The following is a 13,482-nucleotide window of genomic DNA, read 5'->3' as shown; positions in this document are numbered from 1 at the left end:
AGGAATCCTGGAATTTTTTCTTACGACGTTTATCCACGCACGATCGAATTCCGCGGTTGGGGTAAAACCGAGACATCGCTCCGAGAAACAATATCCATTCGTGGGCAGCGATCGCGTTCGGAACGAAAGTAATTCGATCGGTTTCGCGCATCCGGTCTCTGCGACCTTCTCTTGAGCGAATCGCTCGTTTACACGGTAATTAACGGCGTGCCACGCCCACTCTCTCATTAATTGTAAGTCCAACCGAGCGCGATGTCAATTTTATCCGTCTGACAGTACACTTCGTTTCGAACACGTGCGCTGCCGCAGACTATTGTTGTACAAGTATGTGGATATATGTAACTTCTCCATAAATAAATTGCATAATTTAATTGCTCGTACTGCGACAAAGGATCGTGATTTATTATGGGATAAAGTATTTTCGAACAATCGTTTAAGTCCTTCAAGTCCATTGAGAGTAGTCATTAATATCTATCGACATTCGGATGAATTATTAATGATACGACTGTGTGTTGTGGCGTTATTCTTAATAGAAACCATATATCCGAACACGGATCTATTCCATTGATTGATACGAAGGACGATTTATTACACTCGATTCGTTGAATATCCGAGTCGTTGGGGACGACTCGCGATTGAAAAAGAGAATATTTGTTTTTTTCATTGCGTGGTTGTGTGTTTTTTTTATAATACTTGCGTGGCATTACATTTAATTAAAGACGTCATCCCGATTTTATTAGATTTCACTGATGAAGATTTTTTTAAACGTTAATATGCTTATCTTACAAGTATTAGTCATTGGTGGGATTTATTTTCAAATAATTCTCTCATATAATTTTAGAGAGATGAGGAACATTATTTTTGGAATTGAATTATTTTTAAAAATACGCGCAAATTATGCGATATATAAATATGTGATAAATATGTGTAATTAATTGTAATCGGAAGAATCCTTCTTTATTTATCATCATTAATAATTACAATTCTTTTCTAGAAAACGATATTTCATTCATTGCAAGTTGCGAAATTATGTATCTTGAGATATTCATATACAATCATTTTCTTGCTACATAAAATAATTCTTTAAGAGCTAATCGGCATTATATGTCCAAAAAAGAAATAAAAGAAATTTATATATCTTCTATTTATTTTCTTCTTTCGGCGAATTTCGCTTTCTTTGCGAGTTTGCACGTTACTTATTAGCTGATTTTAATACATGTGCAGATTGCAGATACAAGATCCTCCCTGGTTTTAGATTTTGCGATATCCTTTATTGAGCATATGTACATAATTCTCCAAAATTATTGCGTACATCTGCTTATCTCTCATTTCATCAAGAGAAAAAGAGAGAGAGAGAGAGAGAGAGAGAGAGAGAACATTTTACTTTAACAAAAATTAAGATATTATTAAAAAATGGTGGATACAATTTTACGTCAATTTATTTCTTCGAAAATATGTTGCTATTGTTTTAATTTAAAAACAGTATTTTTAACATTTATTTGTTGATATTTCTTTTTAATCAAGCTATAGATTAGGATTCAATGCCTAAATTTGGATCTAGACGATTAAATATAATACATAATACTCTTCCGATGGGCCAGGAAACGCTTCTCGTTGGTCGTATTGTTGCATTAGTACGCGACTCGCGCAACGATTCGTTCGTACATGGGTGGAACGCACCGATCGCGAACGGTGCAAACACCGTTCTGGCTCACGCGGGAGATACGATCTCGCGCATATACGAACAGCAACGTCCTCGGCCGAGGGGATCCCTCTCCCGTTGTAAGCCGGCTACGCCATTAAGCTGGAATTCAGGTGTATTAACGATGCTGGGCCGCGCGCGGCAGGTACGTAGCGACCACCCGTGGGCACCCGGTAGCGCATTAATGGCAACGCCACGGTGGAACTGTTCGTTAGAAGGGGAGATATTCCTTTTATTTCGCCTATCTCACGCGCTCGCGATCCCAACTACACGTTTACTGCCGACGCGACGCGGAAACCTCGTCTCTTGGAAGGTGGGAAAGGGGGATGCGATTACGTCACGAGGATGTCGTCAGCTGTCGCCACTTTGTCTAGGAGAAGGTCGAGAGGTTTTCGCGCTCTGTGCGCTATTATCGTATTTTAAGTGTATCTTGACATGGTCCATTAGAGTAGATGTTAAACCTGACGGAGATGATGCGATTGTAATGTCGGTCAGTTTGATGAGAGGTATCGCGACATTTTGAGAACTCTATCTCGAGATTGTTGTCATCTTTTTAATTACTGTATTAATTTATTCTTATTAAAGTAGGCTCGAATCCATGTGTCTGTGTGATTCTATTCTTTGTGTGTTGTTTTTCACGCAGCAAACTGCGGAAACACGCCGATGCGGTTAATCCCGCGAGAATATAAGCAAAGCGGGTTGTATCGAGGTCTCTATGCTCTTATTTGAATTCTGCATTCTAAGCAGCAGCATCCTCGTTATAGAGAAATTCCAGCGTACAGAAGTTCCGCAGGTGTTACGCGTAAATAAATGAAGAACGATGCATTCGTTGAATTCTTAATTTTTTTTTCGTAAGAAAGGATACATACATTTTCGTAATAATAATTCTTGTTAATGTAAAAATTGTCGAGTTATTTTATTTTTATTATCTATCAAGGATATTAATTTATCAATGTTTATAAAGTTATAAAGATTTTTGTTATTATAATAAATTGATACATTTATAATTATACGCATCTAGATAAGTCTTGAAAATCCTGTAGCTTTTAGGTTTAAAACGTATTAAAAAAATAATAAAATAATTTTAAAAAATCGGAGAGTGCCAATTTATTATAACATAATGTTTTTATAACATTATTTATTTTAAAGAAACATTTTCGAAAAAAATGAAAGAATATTGCATATCAGATATAAATTATAGAGTTGTGTATTAAACATTAATATGTTTGGCGTCGAAAAGCATAAAAATAATTAAATCTTTAATGAAATAATATTATATATATATATATATATATATATATATATATATATATATAACTTTTATTAAAAAATTATAAAATATTATGCAGAGTAAAATGCATGCGTGAATAATACTTGAATAATTAACAGGATACACATACACATTTATTAAATTATATTTTTCTTATGTATTTCAGATGGTTCTGTCATTTCGATGACGATAATTACGTGAACGTGCCACGCCTGTTGAAGCTCCTGGACAATTATAACCCACGGGAGGATTGGTACCTTGGCAAGCCCTCGATACCTGCGCCTTTGGAGATCATCAGGCAAGGTCCGGAGCCACAGAAGCGGCCGGTGAGTGCATATCAATCATACTTTCTCTTTTTTCACGCACTTTTCTGATACATTTTTTTTACTTTTAAATATGTCCGTATGAATTACACACTGTCTGCTGTTGTACAAAAAAATGTTTGTTCGGAGAAGGAAGCTATACATATATACAGTTGTATGTATAAGATTTAAAGTTTTAATATTTCTATTGTTAATGGATCGATGGATATTTTTGTTGTCTTGAATAATTTAATTTAATTCTGACTTATTATAAATTATTTTTTACCGACACACATTTTCAAGATTTTTTTAACGTGACTAATGTATTTTGATCATTAATTGTTTGCATTAATTATTATATAATATCGAGTCTTTATGAGTTTCCATTGAGCATCCGTCCATCGATCCATCTGTATAACATTATTATTCCGACTGTCCGCTTCCATGAGACTTACTTGGACCGTAATTACACGTTTCTCCGAAAATCAACTTAATTACGCGCGCCTTTTACGCTCGGTCAACCTCGAAAAAGGTGTCTCTCGACGATTTATTAAACGTCGTAATGCCAAAGGTAGCAATTTAAAATCATGATAATGACGAGCGCTTTGCTCATATGAAAATAAAAAATAAAACATTACCAAATACGAAATTACCTGACCGTTTTTAAACTTCCGATAGAAAATGTCGCGATGAGAAATTAAACTCGTTGACACAGAAAAAAGGCCGAAAATAGAAAAAAAGAGAAAAAGATGGCTACTTAAATGAAAAGAGAATAAAATTATTTAAAGAAATATTTCCTTTCTTCTCCTCTTTTTACCGTATTTACGCGAAATGCATTGCTGCACCGCCACTAACGGGTGGTCTTATCGAATTTATGCATCCACGAGACCGGCTTCCGGCAAAGTCGGGCGTGCATATGTCTTGGCGAGCACAAGGTATATAAATAGAGATCGCTTCGCTTTTGTAAGCAAGTCCGTTCGACGCTGAAGGCAATATGCGAAGAAAATGCACGATAACGTCTATTCTTTTTAATGCTTCCCTCCGGCGGTGTCTTCCTCGCGCCGCAAGTTTCAAGCTATTATCTCGCACCTCACGTATATGTATCCCCTTTATCCCGAATGCGTGTGTATGATGGGTTCTTATGGTTAAATCTCGTCTCCCGCGCGAACTCGTGCCCGTGAAATTTCGATTTTCTTTCATGGAAGACGCAACCGCGAGATTTACTATGTTCTCGGATATTCAATCTACGATACTTTTTGCTCGCACGTGCATCCGCGAAATTGTTCTCTTGGAGATTTGGCGTATTACATATATGAAATGTATTTTCATAATATTCCTTCACCATCGTGAAACGTGATAACGGGATATTTTGAATGGAAGATGATATTTGAAATAATATTAATTTTTATTACAATGCAATTTTTATTCGTGATGCATTTTTTTTACTTATATGACGTTACCTTTAAGTTCTAGCGTAATTTTTTTCTTCGCGGAAATGTCATAAATTTCAAATTAATAAATTATAAATGCGAAAGATGGATACGCTCGTAAAAGGGAACGAAGTGTAGGGGAGCGTTTTTTTGTGGCATGGCAAGCGGAGAAACTCGCCTGTTCATAATCACGAATCGATAAAAGCCTGTCTCGCGTACCGCTTTAAAGAGATACACGATGCGATTCGGATGTCGCCGATATGATCGCTGACGCTCGGCAGCCGGCGGTTAAAGGAAGCCCGCGATCTTATCACAGGGCGGTGTCATGCTATGAGGCCATTAATCCTTTTTCTTCTGCCGGGATGAGAAATGAAAAAGGAGAGTCGTCTCTCTGTAACGTCGCTCACGATCGAGAAGGGACCGGCCGATGTGTCCCGGAAAAAAATTCCAGAATACGCACGTCATTCGCTTTAGAAATTGATAACCGTTTTAATCCACTTGTTCGGGAATTTAAGATGTACTCCTTTTTTTCCGAACCACTCGCTTGCGAAGTACGCGCGTCGAATTAATTTTTAAATTGATCGCCTTTTACGCTCGCGGGATTTGCATTTCGCGATTGAGAATAGGACAAAGTGAGAAAAAATAGTACAAATTGGAAAAGCCGCTCTTCTTTCATCACGGGGAAAAAGATACGAGGGAGGGAAAATAGATAAAGACGAGAAAGGTTCGCGGTGCTCTCGAGATGAAACGATAAATCTTGCAAAGCCCGTAGGATCCGTTCCTCCTTCTGAGATTAACCGCTTCTTATAAGGTCCGATCGAAGCCATTCATCAAGCACCTTTCTTGATATCTCTTTCCCTGATTTCTCTCCGACGCTCGTTAAAGTCTAATCATAATACGGATCCACTGATTCTTTCCCATTTTGCCATCCGTGAACTTCGCGCGATCTACGATCGGATCTTTTATTGAATAAAATTACTGCGCTCGCACAAATATTGAGGGAGAAAAGATAGCGAACCAGATTTAGGTTACTAACTCTATTAAATATGTAATTTTTTTATTTAAAAATGTCATCATGTGGAAATCTATTATAAGATTCTTCTCGTTTTGCGTTACATAAAGTATTCTACTTTCTATTATAATTTTAAAGACAGAATTTTCAAATGAATTTATTTCTTTCCTTGACACGATGTCTGAAAAAATCATTTTTTATTTTTTATATTTAATATTAAATATTTTAATAATAATATAAATAATTATATACTTTGAATTAAAAAATGCCATTAAAAGAAATATTCGTTTTAACTTGGATGAGCAATTTGGAAATTATTTTGAATATTTGAACTGAAAAAAATTGATTACATCTTATTTTTGTTAAAAGATGGAATTTTGTACAACGTAATTAAAACCGGAGCCAAAAATTTCTCAGTTTTTCTCCCAATTAATTGTAAGTATAATTAATGTCGGAAACGCCGCGAGAATTTATGATCGATGATCTACGAGAAAAAACGTCGACGTAAAAATCCTACACAAGCGTTCGAGGAAAGCCTCTTACACGCTTATCCGAGCGTCGGAACCATTTTTCACGCCATTATTTCATATTGGGCCGTCGTGAGATCCGGTCCGACAACTATCGCGGGACCAGTCATACAGCGAACTCATTACCGGTCGGCGAAAAGATACGCGAAATGCGATCGATCGTACTGTACGCGCACGTTGGCATATCGATCGTCGCATGGTAACCCACTTAAGATGATGCACCGCTCATGCGGAATTTAAATTGGCCGATATCCTCCGACACGCTTTCCTGGCAGCACTTAATCCATTAAGTATGCTATGGGACTAGCGTTGAATGCGCAAGATTTTCTTTATGTACGCCGTCAAGCGTTGAAAGAAGAATTTATTGAAATAATTGAATGAAGATGGTAAATAGACAGTTGTTATATAGCGAATTTATACATGATGCATGAAATTAATGGTAGAAAGTATGAACAGGATTATTTATTTTAAAAAATTTTAGAAACTTCTCGGATATAACACACCATTTCATTAGATTAAAACATAATAAAATATGTTATATAAATTCAACTGTCATAACTTTTTTCATTATTTTTTTACAAAATTTTTATATCAAGGTAAAAACTTTTAGATTTTTTTAAATAGAATCACACAAGTTAAAATTAAAAAAAAACTAGATTCCACGTAAAAATACTTTCATATAAATTATTTTTTTGTACCAAGACAATCATAAATGATTTATTTTTTATTCGATACTATAATTAAGAAATAAAAATTTTATGTATTTGGAAAAAATGTAGATTTCGTAAAATCGCCTATTTTGTTGTTTTAATCTGATTATGTGGAATCTTGGTATGCATATATCATGGATTTACGTAAGATGACAAGTGCACTTCGATCGTTATTTCAGTTTTATTATGCAGCTATTTGGCACAGTATGTTCCGCTAGTGAATGGACATTATCCAATGCATACAAAAGAATGACTCGATCTCGGATCGTTTTTCAGTCCTCTTTCTTTACGGTCATCTTCATTCAGTCTTCTTACGATCTGGTCGGACCAGTATCGCGTGTACCAAACCTCTTAAAAGTCGATCGGCCGCGGTTCCTGTAAGCACAAGTAACGATCATAACACTTATGTTAACCAATTTAAACATTCTCGGCTTTATAGGAAAATCATTCCCATGCAAATGACGTTTACATCGTCGTAATATTAATTAAAATAAAAACCGTGCTCTCGATTGTATGCTCTCTTCTCATACCGGACTTGCCCCGCTCTTTAATTAGACAAAGAAGTAGTCCCTTGCTCCTTTATGTTTTATTCATTTCGTAAAAAAGATAATTTGCATTCAAGAACAAGTCACCGGTTTTACTAAAAGCGCCCGACTAAAAACACAATTCTTACTCGTGCTGAACCATTCTATTAATATTCGCAAATATTACATATTCAAACATCAGTTTTTTTAAAAAAATAATCATAAATTAATTGAGAAATATTTTATAGATGGATCTTTCTTGCGATTTACTTTTTCCCTCTCTCTATTTCTCTCTCACCGAGGCATTTAATATCGGAAATAAATATAACAAATAAATGTATCACGCAATATAAATTACAGATTGATTTTATTATAGAAAAAATTTTCATTTTCCATCAAGAAAAAAATCAATGCTGAAAATTCAAGATTTCGACAAATTGTTACAAATTGTTATATTTTTCGCCCGATAAATATATTCGATTTCTGCGTCCGATATTCCATCTGAAATTTTGTCACGTTTCCCCCGTGAATGCAGATATTCATTTCTGCTTCGTCCCCTTATCTCGGGCGCGAATCGCGATCCGCAGGACCTCCGCTCGTATGTATCTACGATGTAATACATACACGCGGGTGAAAGGTGGTTACGTCGGGCGAGGCACGTTGGCTACAGAAAGTATATACTTATATCCGTTGCCGGTGTACTGGCCGCCTTCTCGTGCCCAGCATCGTCCTTCGTCCGGGGCCGACGTGGTCGAGCTATCTCTCCCGACCCCCCATGGGTGTGGTACCATCTTCCAACGGAGATTATGGTCTCCACCGTGGACGTTACTCCCCACGGGCTCCGCGTACTCGTATATTATATTTGCCCGAGAAATCCTCGGGCTCGCTCGTCGCACACGTGTGCTCATCCACCGTGTGCTCGGGAAGAATCGGCTCGTTACTGTCCCCCCGGCAACTGGAGCGGATCGCGACGCTCCTTTTTTCGAACGATACATAGTATTTAAAAGATGCGATCGCGCGATTAACGGAGGCGAGGCTGACTCGACGATATTTTTTCACAAAGACCGCATTTCACGTGAAATTTTTTTGCTCCTGAAGCAAAGTTTTCGGACACCCCATAGCGTGCGTAGTATGCATTTAGAGACCTGCCATCAACCGCAGGAAGCCAAGATCCTCCGCTAATGCGGCATGCCGTATCGTTAGTGTTTTCGCATTTTTTTTTCTCAAAGAATTTTCAACGAGCTAACCGATTTTTAAGCGGATCACCGAGCGGGATCACCTACGAGTTTGCTATTTCGTGCAACGTATAATATGATATCGATTGACGCGCGACAATTTATAAATATCTCGAATTTTATCACGTGCAATTTTTGTATATAAAAAATTGTATAAATTTGGCAAATTTCCCAGATTCTCATGAGATTAAAATGATGAAAGAATGTATACTGTGAGAGAGTAAACATTTTCATTTGTAATGAAAGATATTTGAAAATTTTATCTGTCAATTAAATTGATTGAAGAATTAATTATTATGTCAATATTGATAATTTTTCTGCCTTTTGCTTTTAAAGTGTTAGCAAGATGTCCTTCTGCAAATATTGTCAACAAAGCTATTTATAACTTCAGAACTTGTGTAGAAAAATTAATTTTCTGAATAACATGCGAAATAAAACATAAAATGACTGATTATTTTTTCGAATTATATCTTTCATTTATATATCATTATTATTTAAATAAATAGATTATAATAAATAGATTTCACTAAATAGCTCAGCTTAAAAAAATAATATTAAAAAATAAATCGCCGATCTACCCTCCACCCTCAGATTCATTTCCGATGCGTGCCAATTGTGTCGCGGAAAGCTGGCCGGCCTACGATTAATCTGTCCGCGGATTGACAAATGGCTCGAGGCTCGCGGCGCGCAATCGATCCGTAAAAGCGTGAGAGTATGCAACTAGATGCACGGTAGGTCGAAGGTATAATTAACCCGCGGCGACCCGGGGCGAGTACGTGCGGATCGTTAGTTTGATTCTTTCGGTGGCCACAATCCTCGACGGCGATATGGTGCAAGGAGCCCCGCGTATTTAGCGAAAGGCGCGGTGGATGAATGAGCGTAACGCGTATTCCGCAAATTGATAGGCGAAGTGAAGCACAACGGCGAACGAGTTTGCGCTTGTAGGTCAATGCTGCGGGGGAATAATTTGCTAATCGCACGTTGCCTCGTAACTTTGCGCGAGTGCAGCTGCCCGAGGCAGCGACCCATATCGACACCGCCGATTCTTCCGCGATTTCATAGAAATTCATACTATAATGCACGTACGTGTAACGGTTCAAGTCTCCGATTTGATTAAATTCCGTCCATGTTTGAAATTCATACGTTACGCACAATATCTCTGAAATATTGGAAACGTATTTTATTTCTCGTTTCTCTTATTATTTCATTCGTATTAGTTTATTTAATGGACTCTACATTTAATTTAATTGAGTTAACCATAAATATAAATATAAGTGGATTTATGATTATTTTATTGCATCTTTCCCTTAAGAATCTCGAGAGAGAAACGCGCAGGACACGGTCCGTTACAACGATCGCCCCGAAGAGCGATTAATCCTCGCCCCCAGGCGAGGATCGACGTACGTCGGTGATGGTTACTTTACATTTTCCCCGGCGGCGTCGTAATTGCGCCCGTAGGAGCGCGATATCTCGCGCACCACGCCTCTAGGTGAAAGGGTGAGCGTGCGGACGTATCGATGCATTGCGGTACGATGCGGTGGTGAAAAAGCGGCGCTGGCAGGAATAGAAAGGCAGAGGCGAGCAAGACAACCGGCCAGCCTGCCTCTCGCTAGCCGTCTCGCGTCGTGGAGGCTGAAAATCGAGCCGTGCACGAGACGGTCATTTCAGGCGGACGGTAGGCCCGATCCACCCAAGGGATAACCTGCCGATGAACCGTAAACCAGGAACTTATTACCGGGCTGTATATCGGTACGGACGCTTTATTATTACGACTACTACTAGCGAGAGAAGCCGGGCCCGTTGGATCTCGGAGAGCGAAGAAATTGCGTCCTTAATATCTCCACGATTCTAGCTCTCCACGACTCCGCTCGTTATCATGTTTACTGTTCTCGTGTGACGCTTCGTAAAAAGTCGTATGTTTTATAGTTGGAGAAATTATGATTCAGTCTGTGCGTTTTAATCTCGTCGATTTTAATAGATTTAATCTAGATTTTTCAAAGAATGAGCTTGATTAGAGGATGAGTTAAAGTAACGCAAAATGTATCACTAGAGAATATTGAAGTGTACACGAGTGTAATATGGAGTATTTCCAACGATAGGATCAGAATTTCACTGCAAACCTTTGAAATTCTATGCTACACTCGTCAAAATAATTTGACTTATTTTGCATAGTTGTGGAATTTGCTTTAGGCATTCGTAGAGCTGCCCGAGCTAATCCTCAGGAATTTCAGATCCTCGTTACTTCGAAATGACTTGAAAGACTGCTCGTATTTATTCATAATTTATGATTGCTTTTTCTAGCGAGTGTGCGATGTAGATAAATGTTTCAACTAACCTCGTTTTTATTATCTTTACATGCACAAACGTACATTCATCTTTTTTTATTTGCATCATTATCTTACCTGGAAACGTCACTTTTGTAAACCCGTGACTGAAACGATTGCTAAGTTACTGACGAAAAAACACGAAACGAAAAGTCATTCTGTTAAGAAAACATTGCACTCTCCATATATTTGTTACATGAAGAATATGCAATATGTTTGCTTTCCAAGCATTTCATTTTCTTTGCGTTGTGAATAATATTACCGTTTTTTTTTTCATAATTACATGTTACTATAATGAAATACGCGGTTTTCTATGAGCAATATTTGTCGATTTTTTTTCTTTTTCCTGTCGACATGGTGACGTATATATCGTAATTTCTGCTCATAATTTAAATTACGCTTACAATTAAGCTCATAATAAATTCATCGTCCACCTGCGACGCTTGCTGGGCCTTCGGTTCTCGATTAATTACCATCGGCGAAGAGGAGGTCTTAAGTATTTCGACACGGATCTTTTTCATCCTTGATTCCTGGTACCTGGTCACCTTATAATTCTCTTTCTCGTCGCTCCGCTTTTTATCGGCAAACTTACCGCGAAAGTTTGCCAATTAATTAATATTGTTCGCCAAGGTGAGACAGCGTTTTATCGAATTTTATTATCCGGTTAATCGACCATAAGTAGGACAGAATTTAATAATGCCGGTTATTGTCAGTCGCTAATAGCCTTTATTCGTGCCTTTTTTGTGGACCGTCTTAAAATATTTTTAGATTATTTCTTGTGGGGCGAATTACAAACAAACATGTATAGGTGTAGTTAAGGTTCAATTAAGACATACAAAAGAATAATATATCTTGTCAAAGTAATTGTTGTACTTAAATGAGCAATATAAGAATATATTCCATAATTTTTTTTTATATTATAATCAGCATTTTCTTTATATTATAATCAGCGAAAGTTAATAAAATAATTGTATAGTCAAAATCTTACAAATACATATATTTACAGTGGCTACAGTTTTTAGCTCCTTATGGTTAATCATCTAATTAAGTGCATGTACTTTGTAAAAATCGATATGCTGCACTTAATAAAGCGTGATTTCGCTAACGATAAATTTTCTCGTCGTTTTACGCCGTTGTAAAACAAACCGAGTTACATCGCGCGTACACGAACCTCGCGCATAAAGTGCATCTTTTCACGTCGCCGGTTATCTCGCTCATCGTTAGTTCGCCTACAATCGATGAACCGACGCGGTCGATGATGCACGATAATAGTAATAACAGCGGTAATAACTATAATTACGCGATATTGTTGCCGCTTATTATCGTTACCGTTAGCGGGGTGCTTCTCTCGCGCGAAATCGCCGATGCAAGTACAATGCACCTGTCGTCTATTCTCTATCGTTGTAGAGCTAATTATCGCTGCGTAATCTCTTGCCTGCCATTTTCTTTTTTAAATTATAACGAATAAAGGACGATATAAATTTTTGTTACAATTATAGACCTTGATAATTAAACAAAGTGCACGAGAAAAAATAATTGTGTAAAAATAATTGATCAAAGATTACTCAATTACTTTCGTATATTCTGTCTAATATAGTTTAAATTTTTGCTAAAAGATAGCGGATATTTTTAGAATAGAAAGATTTATATAAAAATATGATTGAAAAAGACATTTTTTGTATGAGGATATTTTTGCCCGTTCTTAATTATTGCGGTGCTATATCTGTCAGAGAGACAGATATCTCGCGAGAAAAAACGGATGGTGATATATGTAGTTTTTAACTGTTTCGATATTGGATACGATCGGGATGTCAGATATTGCCTCGGTTCTGACTGTAATTAACAGGTAGATAGTAGAACGCGAGACGTAACTTGCCGTAAGTCTGTAGTAGGGTGTTGACTAGCTTAATAGTCTATCAACGGTATTTTTCTTTAGTCGGCGTCCAGTTATTCTTTTTTTTTCGTTTCGTTTGAACGATTTAGATACGAGACTGTGGATTGTACGTCATTGTATATATTAAATGATTTTAATACGAGTTTAGTTGATCGAAAAGAATTCTGTTGTCCGATATCCGATTTAAAAATCAACATTACAGTTGCTAATGGATTCATATAATTATCGTTTATATTACTTCTGTATTATTATGCTCAGACCGGAGAACATAATTAACATATCGGTGCCTCGATTAAATGGCAATAAATTACGCATTGTAATTTATCTATTAAAAGAATATTGAAAGAGAAAACGAGCTATTAGTATTTCTTTCTACTTGTTTTTTTTCTTCCTCTTTCTTTCTTTCTTTCTTTGACAAAAAGAAAAATTATATATAAAATATAAAAGTTAAGAAACAATAAGCTCAAAACAGTAATTCGTATATTTTACGAATCGAAATATTAATAATAGAAAAGAAATTTTTTTATGATGGCTTTGGTCATATTTCAGTTT

General features: G+C 36.9%; 1 protein-coding gene across 1 annotated transcript in view; it reads left to right on the top strand.

The window, feature by feature from the left end:
• LOC105251037 (fringe glycosyltransferase) overlaps nt 1-13,482 on the top strand; it is a 78,853-nt gene that overhangs the window by 31,982 nt on the left and 33,389 nt on the right. Inside the window, exon 5 of the mRNA XM_011257542.3 lies at nt 3,139-3,298. Coding sequence (XP_011255844.1) covers nt 3,139-3,298 — 160 coding nt within the window. The remainder of the gene's footprint in view (nt 1-3,138; nt 3,299-13,482) is intronic.

Source organism: Camponotus floridanus, unplaced genomic scaffold (genome assembly GCF_003227725.1).
Source record: "Camponotus floridanus strain SB8 unplaced genomic scaffold, Cflo_v7.5 scaffold24, whole genome shotgun sequence".
NCBI classification, from domain to species: Eukaryota; Metazoa; Arthropoda; class Insecta; order Hymenoptera; family Formicidae; genus Camponotus; species Camponotus floridanus.
This window is presented reverse-complemented; position numbering and strand designations above follow the sequence as displayed.